Below are 14,616 nucleotides of genomic sequence, written 5' to 3' on the forward strand. Positions count from 1 at the left end.
CTATGAAGACACAAATTCAGTGGTAGTTTTATTGTATATGAACCATGTTTTACAAAGAAAAACTTGAGGGCGCCAAGGAGCAATTTGCTAGAAAGTATTTAACGAAAGGGAATAAAGCTGCAACTGACCAGTGGCCTGCTGTCCTGGGCAGAAGGCCCACACTAAAGAAGCTAATCATCCGTCTAGACCAATGCGGATGACAGGGCCTCCCTGTTTTGCACCCAAATCGCCAGCTGCTGTCCCCACCCACTGCCAACAGCCAATCCCGAGCCGAGGACAGGAAAGGCTCCGCCCAACGAACTGGTGAGGTCGCCTCCTAGTGGCCAGAGAAAGGACCTCGCAGCTCGTGGCCCCTAGATGACCCTAGGGTCGCAGGGGTCATGGGCACCTCGGAGGCCGCACAGCCGCCGTTTGCGCGCGTCGCCCCGGCGCTCTTCATCGGGAATGCGCGAGCCGCGGGTGCGACGGAGCTGTTGGTGCGCGCGGGCATCACTCTGTGCGTCAACGTCTCCCGCCAGCAGCCCGGGCCGCGCGCACCCGGAGTGGCCGAGCTGCGCGTACCCGTGTTCGACGACCCAGCTGAGGACTTGCTGACACACCTGGAGCCCACTTGTGCCGCCATGGAAGCCGCGGTGCGCGACGGCGGCTCCTGCCTCGTGTACTGCAAGAACGGCCGCAGTCGCTCAGCCGCCGTTTGCACCGCCTACCTAATGCGGCACCGCGGCCACAGCCTAGATTGCGCCTTTCAGGTGCGAGCTTCCAGGGGCGGGTCTTCCGGGGCGGGTTCCACAGAGAAGGAGTGGTTTTTCCGGGACGGGCTCCACCCTTCACACTCGGGGCGGAGCCTCTACACCCTCCGCTGTCGGTCAGGTCTCTCACCGGAGCTCTCTTGATTACAGATGGTGAAGAGCGCCCGCCCGGTAGCCGAGCCCAATTTGGGTTTCTGGGCTCAACTGCAGAAGTATGAACAGACCCTTCAGGCCCAAGCCATCCTGCCCCAGGAACCCACTGATCCGGAGTAAGCCGCACCATTCAGCTGCTGGGTGACCAAGTGTCTAGACTTTTTCCTTTTTCCACTAGGCAGCTGGCCTCGGGTGTTGCCCCATCTTGACGGTAGTACAGGAGTGTCCACTGAATAAGCGGAACTTTGTTTATTCGTCAGGTTTTGGTCAAATCCAAACCAGCAAGCACGTTTTAGGTAGAGAAATTGCGTGTAGAGTCTGGGAAGCCTACAGACAGTTGATAGGGAGCGACAAACCAGGGTCCTAGCTGCCTGCTCCAAGGGAGTGCCTGGGTTAGTAGGCAGAACCTCTCTGCCTCCTGAATTCTTTCTGATCCCTTAGACCTGAACAGAAAGTCTCCCAGCAGGTCATGGGCCCACCATCTTTGGCTTACAGCTGCTATGCTGTGGAAGGGAGGCGGTGCGGACGGCGGCTGAGCGACTGCGACCTAGCATTGCCAAGCTTCCATTATGCCCTATGCACCATCCTCCCCAACTGGCAGGCAAGCCCATCAGTTGCCACCTTGTGCTAATTGCTCTTGTAGTTCACACAGCCTGGTTTAGTCATCTGTTTCCATAAGAGCCCTGCAAGTGCAGTCAGGATTTAAAGAAGTAGTGGGTGAAGAGCAGAGAACAACCTGGGCTACGTGTGTAAATTACAGATGTGTGTCCACCGGTCAATCGGTGAATAAATAAAGTGAATAATCCCCCCCCCCAGTTGCTATTTATGGTTTCCCTGTTCATGGTCTCTGGAGCCTGAGTGGTTTGTCTTCATCAGCTTCTTCTTGTAGGTCATAGTCTGTCACCACCCAACACAATAGCCCCTGTTTGCCTCCCACCTTGTAGGGAGCACCAGCCCACAGGTGTGAATGGCTGGCGCTATCCATTTCAGGACTGCTGCACAAGCTGATCTGACCACTGAGCTTCCTCCCCCATGTCTCTTATGCTTATCCCTTAAAGGAACCATTGCCACTGTCCCCATTCAGCCACTGAAGCTGCAGTAGCTTGCGGAGACCAGGGCTCTATGCCCAGGTTTTCCCCCCGGATTGTGTAGCTCATCCCTGCTACCTTCCAAGAGGCCACTGCTCTTCCATCAAGGTAGGGCATACCTCCTAACCTGCCCTACTAGAGTCAAGTCACTTAGAGGTGACGAAGGTACAGGGACATAAGGCCCAGGTTGAAAGTTATCTGTGGAGTGTATCTGGAAGTTTTTATTTCCACCCGCCCAGTTCTTGGAGCTATTCAACTGTAGCTTTAGCCAGACCCAGCTCTCTAAACCTCTGCCTCAGGGATTACAAGGGCCCCTCTCCAAACACTTCTTAGGGTAGGGGATTGGTGGGCAGGGTTGGAGTGGGGAGTGTGCCTTGGGTGTAACACTGACTGTAACCACAAGGGGGCTCTCCTGATAGCTTATCAGTGTTAGAAGGACAGGTTCTTGGACTGGGCACCATGATGATGAAGGCATTTGAGGACTTGGAGTTGGCAGTCTACTGACTCCACAGTGCAAAATGTCCCCTCGGTCTTCAAAAAGCCAAGCTGGTTCCTTATATATAAATACGGGGTAGCAGCACACCCAGCACACCGGTAGAAGTGGAATATCTGGATTAAGGCTGCCCTATATCACAACTTCTGTTTGCAGAGGAAAGTATCACCAAGACAGAAATGATAACACCCGCAACTTCTGCAGGTACAATTTGACACTGGGCTGAGGGTACCCCACAATCTACATCATTCGGACAAAAGGGACCCAAGCCTACAGGGCAGTCCAATTGAGTTGAGAATAGCTTAGTACATAGTATGGTGGACAGGCCTCTGGACACCTGACAGTAGCAATCACCTTAACTCTGTGGTCTCTTCACACTTTTTAACCCGGCTGGCTGCACACACTCCATATACAGCCAAGCATGACTGGGAACTGTTGATCCTTTCGTCTCCACCCCCCAAGTGCCAGTCTTCCTCCCTCTAATCCTTGCCTCTGAATGATGGTGTGAGCCTTGGAGTTCCTGCAGGGTCTGAAATGAGGGCTCCAGGAGTGATTCCATGTACTGCCAGCTAAGGGGACGCATAGAGACTTGAGGGATCACTGCTAAAGGAAGCCATGCTTCGGTGTTCAAGCCGCACCTGCAGCCTGCTCTCCTCTTAGCTGTGCCTCTCACCTGTGGAAGAAGGGCTGGACCACTTGCCTTATATTTGGGGAGACTGAATCCAGACAGCACTCCTCAGAAATGACACTACAGCCACACTATCAGAGCAGGAGACAGAGTGTCTCTCTCCTGAATATTCATTCCCCCAGCCTTAAAAGTTCCTCTCTCTCAGAATCTGTTTCTGCCTCCCAACGATAGATAACAGGACACCTCTGTCCACACCTTGTGTTGGTCCTGGTATTGGACACCTCAACTTTTGAATAGTCTTGTTGCGCTAGTCTAAAATGTCCCTGCAGCCCTGAAGCCCTTGCATTGGCGCCTAAGACAGAACTGCGTTCATCAGTGTTATCTTCACTCCACACACACCTCGACAACAACCAAAAGCCGATCCTAAAACTTGGCCAGTGTAACTGACAAGCTTCTTTTTATGCCTAACTTCTATCTAAATGGCCACACCTGTACGGACTATATACTTGACAGGGGTGCATTTTCCCCAAGTTACTTTGCACCCCATGGCTACTGCCCAGGCTAACTGGAGGACTCAAGGGGGAATCGCGTCAGGAAAACCACAAGAATCGTTCCCGGAGTCTGAGGACGGACTGGAAGAGGTGTCACCTGCGTCCCTGGGAAAGCGACGGTCCCGCCTCCAAGACAATCCCGCAAGTCCTAGCTGCCAGCGCGCAGCCTGAAGACGCACAGCCTTCCAGGGCGTCCTGCCTCGCGTTCTGCTCCGCCGATCTCGCCGTCTCGGTGCACAGGCCCGGGGCCGTACACAGCGCCCCCGGTGGCTGCCGAGCCCAGCCTGAGCGGGGCGGCGCACCGCGCGGGGACGGGCCGGGCGGCTCCCGGCGCGACTTCCTGTTGTGCCCGCGCCCCGCCGCCACCGCCGCCGCCACCACCACCGCCACCGCCACCACCACCGCCACCGCCTCCCGAGCCCCTCGCCCACTGTCCGCGGCCTGCAGCGGCCGCCGCCCATGGATTTCACCTAGCGTCGGTGGCCATGGCGGCGCAGTGCTGCTGCCGCAAGGCGCCCGGCGCCGAAGCCGCGCCCGCCCGCCCGCCGCCGGAGCCGCCGCCCGCCCTGGACGTGGCCTCGGCCTCCAGCGCGCAGCTCTTCCGCCTCCGCCACCTGCAGCTGGGCCTGGAGCTACGGCCCGAGGCGCGTGAGCTGGCCGGCTGCCTGGTGCTGGAACTGTGCGCGCTGCGGCCCGCGCCCCGCGCGCTCGTGCTCGACGCGCACCCGGCCTTGCGCCTACACTCGGTTTCGTTCCGCCGCGCCTCCGCCACCTCCGAGTCGCCCTGCACCTTCGCCTTCCCTGCCCCGGGGTCAGGGCCCCCGCTGCCCGCTTTCGCCGATGCGCCTGGAGCGGAGTCTGCCGGCTGCCCGCTGGCCTTCAGGCTGGACCCGTTCACCGACTATGGCTCCTCTCTGACCATCACACTGCCTCCCGAGGTGCAGGCGCACCAGCCCTTCCAGGTCATCCTACGCTACACCTCGACCGACGCCCCCGCCGTGAGTCACGCCCGGGTGGGCATCAGGATTGTGGGTGGTCAGCAGGGCTCTGAAGGCACCCCTCGATTCACTGCTGGGTCACTTCACTGCTGCACCCTGCTCCTGGGACACCTGCAGAGAGCGAGGGGCAGCCTGGCCCACGAGTCCGCCCGCGGTAATTCCCAGATGTTGCCTACAAGTTCTTGGGACCTTTGAGTAGAGCCCCAGGTCCAGGTCCGGTGGACAGTAGAGAAACACAGTGTGTTTCTCAGGGGGAAGGTGGAAAACGATGACTTCCCGTCTTGTACCCGTGTCTGGGTACAAGAGCAGCTTCTGGTGGGGCTCTCCTAAGCCAGCTGTAAGAGTCCAGCATTGAGAGGTGTTCTGAGAGTGCCTGATACAGAAGGGCCACTCTGTGACCTGGACTTTAAGAGGGCTTGAGGACACCCAGGTCTGTTCTCTGGAGGTGGAATGAGGGACAGTGGGTGACAGACAAGGCCTTGTAAACGGTGAGGCGTGGCTTTGGGCTCCCTGTGCTGTACTGTGACATGCTGGGACAGGTGTGCTCTACTTCGCAATTCTGCACTGGGCACCCACCATCCCACAGGCCCTCATGGAAAAGCAGAGAATGTCGAGCTAGTGCTGGGGCAGCAGTCAGTGGGTTTGCAGAATGGAGCAGGACCTTTGACTCCTGAAGCATGGTTCCTCCCCCAGCTCCCCAGGTAGTAGAGAGTGCTCATGTGACATCTACCATGGATACACAGGCAGCAGCTCTGCAGGGTCCTTGGAAGGTCCACCTGCCCCCTCTTGGGGAGCCCAAAGGAACAGGCCAGGAGCCACCGAGGAACAAGTTGACATCTGGGCAGAAAAAGGCCAGATGGGATTCACATCTGTGGGCTTCCTGTACTCTTCTCATGAGTCTGGATTGGGGCTGGCCACCTCGTCCCAGAGTCCCTCCTGCCCTGTGCCTGCAACCAACCAGTCAACAGGGTTCAGCCCTCTGCTCCTGTGCAAGTGTCGGGCCTCTGCAGATGTTAGGCCTGCTTCTTAGCATGCTGGGTGAAAACTGACAAGTGAGCCACTTCCTGGCTGCCACTTGTGGATGTGCGCTGTATGTGTTTGCTCTGCCATTAAGAGCGAGGGGTGGAAATGGAGACCTCATTGCTGCAATAAATAGACGAGGCCAGGGGACAAGGGCGCCCTGATGTATGGGGGCTGTGGTTGTTCCAGACAGGGAAAGCTGCGGGGTCCTCACAGTCTGGGTGGCTCCAAAGTAACTCATGGAAGCAGATTGGCCTCTAACCTCAGGTGCCTACTGTTGTTACGCATGAGCATTGAGGAGCTCAGAGCGTGCATCCCCATCTGCCCTGTGCCTAGTGAGGATGCAGCGGGAGCCATTATGTTTTCCCAGAAGGCCCTGACAGTGGCTCCAACTCTAGGGGCAGCAGTTTGGAGGTATTGCAGATCCTAGGGCTCCTCTGAACCCCAGGCCTTCATTCCCACCCCAGCAAGAACAGTTTTTTCTTGCCCCACAGGATCTGAAGTTGGCTCACCCATTCTTTACCCACCATCCAGGGGCAGGGCAGGTGACTCCCACCTCTAAGGTAGTATCATTAGTGTCTGGAAAGGCACCTTGCCCACCGGAGCCAAGGCATGGTAGTGGAGGTATAGGGCAAAATGTAGGCAGAGCCTAAGGCTTCAGAGGGGGAGGAGATGGAAGCACTGAAGTGTAGCTGGTTTAAGGAAGAGACTGAGGGGCGTTTGAGAGCCTGTGCTCCCAGAGTGGACCAAGAATCCACCAGCCACAGGATCTACTGCAGGAACACTCCTCCTCCATTCAGGTCTCTTGGTCCCAGACCTCTGGAGGCTGCACTTAAGCAGCTCCCAGCAAAAACAGAAAGACACAGCTGCAGGGTTGCTGGGGGAGCAGACAGTGCTAGGAAGAGGTCCAGGAACCAGGTCTGCATGGCAAGCACCCCACTCAGGTCTGTGACCTGTTGACAGGCAGCTTCCTGGAAGTGGAGTCTATGGGGAAGGTATCAGTTTCTGGATCTGTTGGGGTGAGAATCTCCCCCCAGATCTGGGGTCTGTGAAGTAGGCATACCCCCAGGTCTGTGAGGCAAGGCATTACTCCCCTAGTCTTGACTCTTCGGGAAATGCACAGCTAGGGTCTATGTGCAGACAGCTTCCCAGATCCTGGGTTCTGTGGTATAGTCCTCCCCACCCCCACCCCAGGTCTGGGGGTGTGTAAGGACAGGAATTCCCACACAGCTCTGGGGTCTGAAAGCAGCCATCTTGTCTGGGTCTGGGATAAATAGCACGCGCGCGCGCACACACACACACACACACACACACGGTCTGGGGTCTGTAGGGCAGGCAGGGTCTGTGAAGCAGGCAACCCCACCACATACTACCTCCCTTCATCTGGGGTCTGGAGGTCTCAGCGTGGGCTCGGTCCCCCGTGATGACAGTCAGTCTTGACTGCACTTCTATTCAGAGAAGTGTTTGGGGTGTTTCCTATCTATGGCCCCTACGGGCCCTTGATAACCAAAGTGAAAAAGTCACTTTGTTTCAACAGTCCTGTGATCCTAGTAGAGGGCAGTGTGTGGGCAGACATTGCCTTGTGGCTGGAGTTTCTCTGTGGGGGCAGGACCTGACCTGGTCATCTGAAGAGTCTGAATGTCTCAACAGTCATGGCTGGGAAAAAGGTTGTCTAGGCCAGCGACCTTGGCCCTGAGAGGAGGGGGGGGGTGAGAAATTACTGGAAATGGCTCTTTGCTGCAGCCCCTCCCTCTAGGAACTGGCCTCAGAGGCCCTCCCCTTGACACTCCTGTCATGTCAGAGCATAGTTAGTCTGCGTTCTAGCCCCACAGATGGACCAGCACCAGGGCTGACTCCCTCTACACCAATGAAAGGAAGCTCTGGTTTCCCATGATTCCCTGTATTCACACTCAGCTGTTAAGTTTCCCTTTGGAAGTTCAGCCAATGCCATGGTGGGCATTTTCCGTCTTTTCCCAGGCAGGCAGCGGGTGGGAGATATCATAGCTGGGTCAGCTCCAGACATGTGACCTCCTGTCTGGAACAAGGCTGGCGTCTGGCACACACCCAAACTGGATTCGGCAGTTGCTGCCAGGGAAGGGGAGTGAGTGTCCCAGGTGGGTAGGTGACAGCTGCAGGAGCAGATGTGGGCCTGTAACAAAACGACAAGGGACTTTTCCCCAGGCTCTATACCTCGAGCCCTGGAGTAGGTGACAGTGTCTGCCTGTGTTTCACCTCACCTACAGATCTGGTGGCTGGACCCAGAGCTGACCTACGGCAACGCCAAACCTTTCGTCTTCACCCAGGGCCACTCTGTGTGCAACCGCTCCTTCTTCCCATGCTTCGACACGCCGGCAGTCAAGTGCACCTACTCAGCTGTCGTCAAGGTCAGGACCTCGGTTGGGGTTGTTTCTGCCTTCCCTAGGCATTGTCCGAGACCGGACCTTACAGCAGGCCTGCAGATGGGCTCTGGCTACCCACTTCTGTACTCTTCCTGCTTGCCTACACTGGGATCCCAGCTGCGTAGTGGGACAGTCACACAGAGAAGTCAAAGGCAGGCCTTACGGAGGCCAGGCGAAGGGCCCAGGTACAGCACAGATGAAGACATGGTGCCTGACCATTGGTTTCCAAGACCTCTAGGCCTTCAGGATTCAGGGGAGAGTCCTGAGTTATAGCCAAAGCATGGCAGCCTCCAACTGGAGCAGATTTAGGGTTCTAGTGTGCGGTCCTCTCTCAAGGAGACATGGTTCCTTGACACAACCTCTGAGACTACCTGATAAGAATCTGAGGGCTTCCTCATTGATATGAAGTTCCCTGATCTGAGTTGTGATGGTCACACCTGAGGGGGAAGGGGGAGGGTCCCTAATGGGACCATAAGGTCCCCTGTCACAGACAAGGGGTCCTCTGACCTGAGTTGTGGCGTCCCCTACTAAAAGTGTGGTTCCCTTTCCTGGGAGGTGGTTTGTATGATGGAGTGCCAATCCTCAGCCTAGCCCATTGCAGGCCCCGTCAGGGGTACAGGTGCTGATGAGTGCCACTCAGAGCGCGTACGTGGAAGAGGAAGGCCTCTACCACTTCCACATGGAGCACCCAGTACCCGCCTACCTCGTAGCCCTTGTGGCCGGAGACCTCAAGCCAGCAGACATTGGGCCCAGGTAAGGCCCCTCTGCACCCTGCTACACTGTTCTGGGCACCTGGGCTTCGGGAAGAGCTCAGAAGGCTGCAGCCTATGCACACATCTACCGCGTGCCTCTTCACCCACCGTCTTCAGACATAAAACTAACTGACCCATCCAGTGCCCTGCCTAGCGGTTGGTCAGAGCTCCCGGGGCTGCCACACAACCAGCTGTACCCTCCCATCTCTACCAGTTCCTTCATTTCACTGACAAAAGGATCAGAATTCACCTCGGGTTCCTTAAGCAGTTCCCCTACTTGTTGAGGGAAGGACCATATCCAGGAGCAGACAAGGCAATGGGGGATCCAGTAGGGGAAGTGAACTCCGGGCTTTTCGGCCTCAGTCCTCCTTCTCTGCCTTGTGATAGGAGCCGTGTGTGGGCTGAGCCATGCCTCCTACCCACAGCCACCAGCAAGTTATCAGGTGCTGTGGAACAGTGGCTGAGTGCAGCAGAGCGATTATACGGGCCATACATGTGGGGCAGGTATGTCCGTCCACTCCTTTTCCTGGCTGGCTATGCTCTTTCCCCCAGAGAAAGACATAGGGCTAGACCGGGAACTCCTTGTCTGAGTTCTCTGTCCTCTCTGTCTCCTGGAGAGGAAGGGATACTGCCGGGCTGGGCTGCCATCCCAGGTGAAGCATACATTTGTGGGTGTGGTGAGTCCTGGTCAGAGCCCCTCCATTCTTCACTCTGCACCTATGGGCACAGATATGACATCGTGTTCCTGCCGCCCTCCTTCCCCATCGTGGCCATGGAGAACCCCTGCCTCACCTTCATCATCTCCTCCATCCTTGAGAGCGATGAGTTCCTGGTGATTGACGTCATCCACGAGGTAGCCCACAGCTGGTTTGGCAATGCTGTCACCAACGCCACTTGGGAGGAGATGTGGCTGAGTGAGGGCCTGGCCACCTATGCACAGCGCCGCATCACCACGGAGACCTACGGTATTGTCTGGGGCAGCTATGGCAGGGGTAGGGGCCTCAGGCCCTCTTAGGCACCAGTTGCAAACGGGCACAGCGCCCTGCCTAGCCTCCAGCTTGACAGCATCTAGTCGTCTCTGGGGTTGGGAGGTGGGTAGAGAGTGGCAACCCTGATATAGGGCCTCCAGCCTCCCTGACCTCCACCCTTACTCTGACTCCACTCAGGGGCTGCCTTCACCTGCCTAGAGACAGCCTTCCGCTTGGATGCCCTGCATAGGCAGATGCGGCTTCTTGGGGAAGATAGCCCGGTTAGCAAGTTGCAGGTCAAGCTAGAACCAGGTACTCTCTGCTCCAGGCTCACTCTGGGAACCCGTGCATGGCATCCCCAGGCCCTCCTTTACCTGCTGTTCACTTGCCTTGCTGGGGCTTCTCTGCCTCACCGTGCCTGAACTCCTTCCAAGGCCACCCTGGGTATCCATAGCCCCCAGGGAAAACCTCTTGGATGCCTCCACCTACCACAGTCCCACAGGGTCTGGGAACTGGTTTCCATGGAGCAGAGCAAACTCCATCTGTGTACCCAAGATGTGGATACTCATGTGAAGGACTGCGGCCCTCCTTCTTGCCCGATCCTCAGTACTAGACTACTGCCCCCAGCCCAGCCCCACCGTGCAGGACACGAGTGTCAGGTAGCATCCCAGACAAGGCGTTTCTCTGCAGGAGTGAATCCCAGTCACCTGATGAACCTGTTCACCTATGAGAAGGGCTACTGTTTCGTCTACTACCTGTCCCAGCTCTGTGGAGATCCCCAGCGCTTTGACGACTTTCTCAGAGTAAGTACATAGGCCCTACCACCTCCTGTCCAAAACTTCTTCCAGCTGGCAGAGTTGTCCTTCTCTGAGGATAAGGGGACCAGGGGATCAGACTGGGACATGGCCTGCTGAGGTACTGTCCCCTCCTTCTCCTACCCTTTCAGCAGGGCCTGTGGGTCACGTGGACTGTGATGCACATCTTTAGAAGATGTCCCAGTGTGTCGACTCTGCCCTGCCAGAGCTAAACATCCCCAGCCTTCCATACCTGCTAAGGCCATGTCCCTCATCTCACAGGCCTATGTGGAGAAATACAAATTCACCAGTGTGGTGGCCCAGGACCTGCTGGACTCCTTCTTGAGCTTCTTCCCTGAACTGAAGGAGCAGAGCGTGGACTGCCGGGCAGGTAAGGCTGCCTACTCTGCTGCAGGCCCAAAGGCCAGAAACTGAATGGCAGCAGTGGCTGGAGGGAAGCCCATCGACCACTGCTGCACTGTGCGGGGTCTAGGTCAGGATGCTGCATGGTAGGGATCTCCTGAGGATCTGAGGCCTGGAGACTGAAGGAAGCACTGGAGGAGCTAGTCATGGGAAAATACTGTGCTAGAGGGTTTCAGAGTCTAGGAATGGTGTCCCTACGTTTCAGAAGCTATGTAAGTGCTCTGTGGGGTTGATAGGGGTCCTCAGAGCCTGCGTATTCAGCAGAGCAGTACAGTGCAGTGCCTTCTCCACCCCAGTGCTATATATAGGACAGGCATGTAGCAGGTGAAGGTTCCTTGGTCGCCAACCCAAGCTTTCTGGCCTCCCTGTGTCCTTCATAGGAGCCCTTTCCAGTGGCTCCAAGGGGAAGGCACAAACTTCTAGGAAAATGCTCATTGTCTTTGGTGACCCTGGGTCCTAGAAGAGACCCCCTGCTCAGGGATACCCTTCGGGCTTGGGGTCTCCCTGGCAGGCTGCTCTGGTGGTCCCTCCCCAGCCTAGGCAGGGACCCCAGGCCTGGTCTCCCTGCAGGGCTGGAGTTCGAACGCTGGCTCAATGCCACAGGCCCACCGCTGGCTGAGCCAGACCTGTCTCAGGGGTCCAGCCTAACCCGGCCTGTGGAAGCCCTTTTCCAGCTGTGGACCGCAGAGCCCCTGGAGCAGGCAGCAGCTTCAGCCAGTGCCATTGACATCTCCAAGTGGAGGACCTTCCAGACAGCACTCTTCCTGGACCGGCTGCTTGATGGATCCCCGTTGCCCCAGGGTAGGTCCCACAGTCAACAGGGTAACCTGGGAAAGGGGTGTGGATTCAGCGCAGCCCTAACCCGCCCACCTCCCCACAGAGGTGGTGATGAGTCTATCCAAATGCTACTCATCCCTGCTGGACTCCATGAACACTGAGATCCGCATCCGCTGGCTGCAGATTGTCGTCCGCAATGACTACTATCCTGATCTTCACAGGGTCCGCCGCTTTCTGGAGAACCAGGTGCGACTCCATGCCCCGGCATGACTAGGGGTGGGACAGCCTCTCCTCACCCATCAGGCTCTTCACTCAGGCAAGCCAGGCATGTTCTGGAGAGGAGAATAGAAACCATCAGGTCCAAAGTGAGAATAGAGGGGCCTCAGTACAGGAGAGGCAGGAGAAAAATGCAAGACTGGCTCAGAGGGTGGCCCGAACTCCACCTTAGAGGGGAGAGTTGGGTACCAGAGTCCAGAGATCTCCACTGGCTTCAGCCTTGATCTAGCTGGGCTGTAGGTCCACCTTCCAGGTCTGGGTAAAGGGCCATTCAGGCTTCTCAGGCAGAGGCTAATCTCCACTCCTCGCCCAGTCTTATAGCTCAAACTCCGAGACAGCCCAGAGGGAGAGGCGAGGGGTGAGACTGATGAGGGCACTGTAGCTCGGGAGTCCAGCCTGAAGCCATCCTGAGCTTCTGGGGCACATCTGGATCTGGGTGGTGGAGGGTGCACAGGGAGCCAGCTAGCGTGACCAGGTGCCTTCCACAGATGTCGCGCATGTACACCATCCCATTGTACGAGGATCTCTGCACTGGCGCCCTCAAGTCCTTCGCACTAGAGGTCTTCTACCAGACACAGGGCCGGCTGCATCCCAACTTGCGCAGAACCATCCAGCAGATCCTATCCCAGGGGCTAGGCCCCAGTGCCGAGCCCAGTGCAGAGCCCAGTGCGGAGCCCAGCGCAGAACTGGGCGGTGCTGAGGCAGACACGAACCCAGACTCGCCAGCCCTGCTGCTCGGGGACGAGGCCCCCAGCAGCACCATCTCTCTCAGGGACGTCAATGTGTCTGCCTAACCTTGATGGTGACTGACCCTCGACCTCCCAGACACCACGATTGTGCCTTTAGTGGTCCGGGCCGCCTTGACTGCGCCTTGGCTCTGGCCACGAGCTCTGCCCGGGACCATAAACCCCTCCCATTGGCTCCAGGCCTGGGGTATGGGGGAAAAGGATCTTGTGTCCATCGATGCCCGTGGACCAGGGCTCTCCTTGTCCCTGCTCTCTTGCACTGCAGGCCCCAGGGATGGCCTATGCGCACTATGCCTCCTGTTTCAACACTGACAGCCATGCCTCACCCTGGAAGCCAGCATCTGCTGACACTGCCCTGGGGACAGTGACCCCAGCAGTCCCACAGCAACAACCACAATGTGCCTTACATGTGCCAGAGACCCAGGATGCACGGTCCTAGAAATGTGCTTTCCTGCAGAGCCCTAGGTCTGGTCCCCAGGCTGGAAAGTCTTGCTTGAGGGCCAGAAGACAGAGGGGCAAGGACACAGGTATTCTGTCAGTGTGGGGGTAGGAGACAGAAGGAGAGGCTAGACTTCTCAAACAGGCCTCTGTCTCTGCACTAGGAGTCCAGGCCCCAGAGGTACAGGGAGGGATGGCCTGGCCTTGTGGCTACTGGGGTACCCTTGGTGCTCTCTGTGCCTGCCTGCTGGGAGAGATACCAGACTGTGAGCTTCAGCCTGGGACCACTGCAACAGGAACCATGGTGACTGTCCCATTAAATCTCCACTCTGCAGATCTGAGCTCCCTTCCTGTTTGTCACTACCCTGTCTTTTGCACCTACTCAGGTACCAGGGGTAGGGCTGGAAGAAATGAGACCCGGTCACCGGTCACCGAATTATGGTCATAGCCTGACCCAATCACCTCAATAGAGGTGAGAACCTGACCCTGAAGGCTCAGGCGGGGATGGAGGTTTAGGGGGAAGAAAAGGCAGCACCTTGTTGTTCTCAGCTCCTCAGTTAGACCTGCAGGACCCTAAAAGGAATGTTTGTTACCCTCATCTGGACTTTCATCTCTGTGACCCCAACCACACCTCTGCCTTTATCACTGGGGCGCTCAGGCCTCCAACTGTAGAGTTCAATAGAGGTACGATTCCAGGGACCCGCAGGAATGCTGGGACTGGACTCTGGCAAGCTGTGAGGTCAGTCAGATGTCTCAGCTAACAAAAGGGAAGCTCCACGTGACCAGTGGAGCCACTCCTTGTGGTTGCTCAAAGACAAGCTGGTGACAGAGCCACCATTGGGACCATTTGGTACTCTGCGTCCTCCAACTTTAGCAGTGTACTGTGGCATGCCTTTTGTCACAAGCCACTGCCAGACTCAGTCACCGTCAACTTCACACATGGTTATAGGAAATGTTAAGATAAGTAACTTGAAGCCTCCCACCCACTATCCAGTCACTAAATGTCCCATTCGCCTTTCTCCTCAGGAATCTCCCCTCAGCACAGACAGTCAAGTCCTCTAATCGTACACCCCAAATGAGTCCAGGACTCAGGGTCACCTCTCCTTTGACAGTGTACGTGCATAGTACCCACCACGGCACTGCCTGAGGTTCTAGACTACTCAAACCATCCCTGGAAACCAGCACTGGTCAGAGAGGATAACTGCAGAGACACCTGCAGAAGAGAAAGGTTACTATTCTTCATTGTAACAGTATCTGATGGAAACAAAGAATAATTTGTTGTTTTAGGCCCTGGTGGCAGGAAAGGCTCCCTCAATGGCAGCAGGGGCTTGCTGAGATCTTTCAGTACAAGACAGCAGAGAGC

The 14,616-nt window shown here is 56.8% G+C and overlaps 3 protein-coding genes across 14 annotated transcripts in view; 2 read left to right on the forward strand and 1 right to left on the reverse strand.

Annotated features, from left to right (window-relative positions):
* Positions 1–4,597, reverse strand: part of Ankmy1 (ankyrin repeat and MYND domain containing 1) — a 54,184-nt gene extending 49,587 nt beyond the window's left edge. For 4 of the 7 annotated variants that reach the window (XM_087567646.1, XM_087567645.1, XM_087567648.1 and 1 more), the window contains exon 1: positions 3,760–4,597. In XM_087567646.1, coding sequence (XP_087423772.1) covers positions 3,760–4,123 — 364 coding nt within the window. In that variant the 5' untranslated portion in view covers positions 4,124–4,597. The remainder of the gene's footprint in view (positions 1–3,759) is intronic. The other 3 variants (XM_087567653.1, XM_087567654.1, XM_087567655.1) reach the window with 1 other exon arrangement.
* Dusp28 (dual specificity phosphatase 28) lies at positions 342–1,717 on the forward strand. Its single transcript, NM_001399375.1, has 2 exons — positions 342–749; positions 900–1,717. Exons 1-2 carry the CDS (start codon positions 381–383, stop codon positions 1,020–1,022), a joined length of 492 nt encoding a protein of 163 aa, NP_001386304.1. The 5' UTR covers positions 342–380; the 3' UTR covers positions 1,023–1,717.
* Rnpepl1 (arginyl aminopeptidase like 1) lies at positions 4,005–13,851 on the forward strand. 6 transcript variants are annotated; one of them, XM_087567669.1, is made up of 11 exons: positions 4,005–4,660; positions 7,924–8,064; positions 8,681–8,832; positions 9,219–9,335; positions 9,561–9,796; positions 9,998–10,111; positions 10,490–10,602; positions 10,876–10,984; positions 11,620–11,817; positions 11,897–12,039; positions 12,558–13,594. In XM_087567669.1, the coding sequence occupies exons 1-11, from the start codon at positions 4,148–4,150 to the stop codon at positions 12,861–12,863; spliced, it is 2,142 nt and encodes a 713-aa protein (XP_087423795.1). In that variant the 5' UTR covers positions 4,005–4,147; the 3' UTR covers positions 12,864–13,594.
* The last annotated feature ends 765 nt before the right edge of the window (positions 13,852–14,616 follow it).

This window comes from Rattus norvegicus, chromosome 9, assembly GCF_021556685.1.
Source record: "Rattus norvegicus strain SHRSP/BbbUtx chromosome 9, alternate assembly SHRSP_T2T, whole genome shotgun sequence".
In the NCBI taxonomy this organism is placed as follows: domain Eukaryota; kingdom Metazoa; phylum Chordata; class Mammalia; order Rodentia; family Muridae; genus Rattus; species Rattus norvegicus.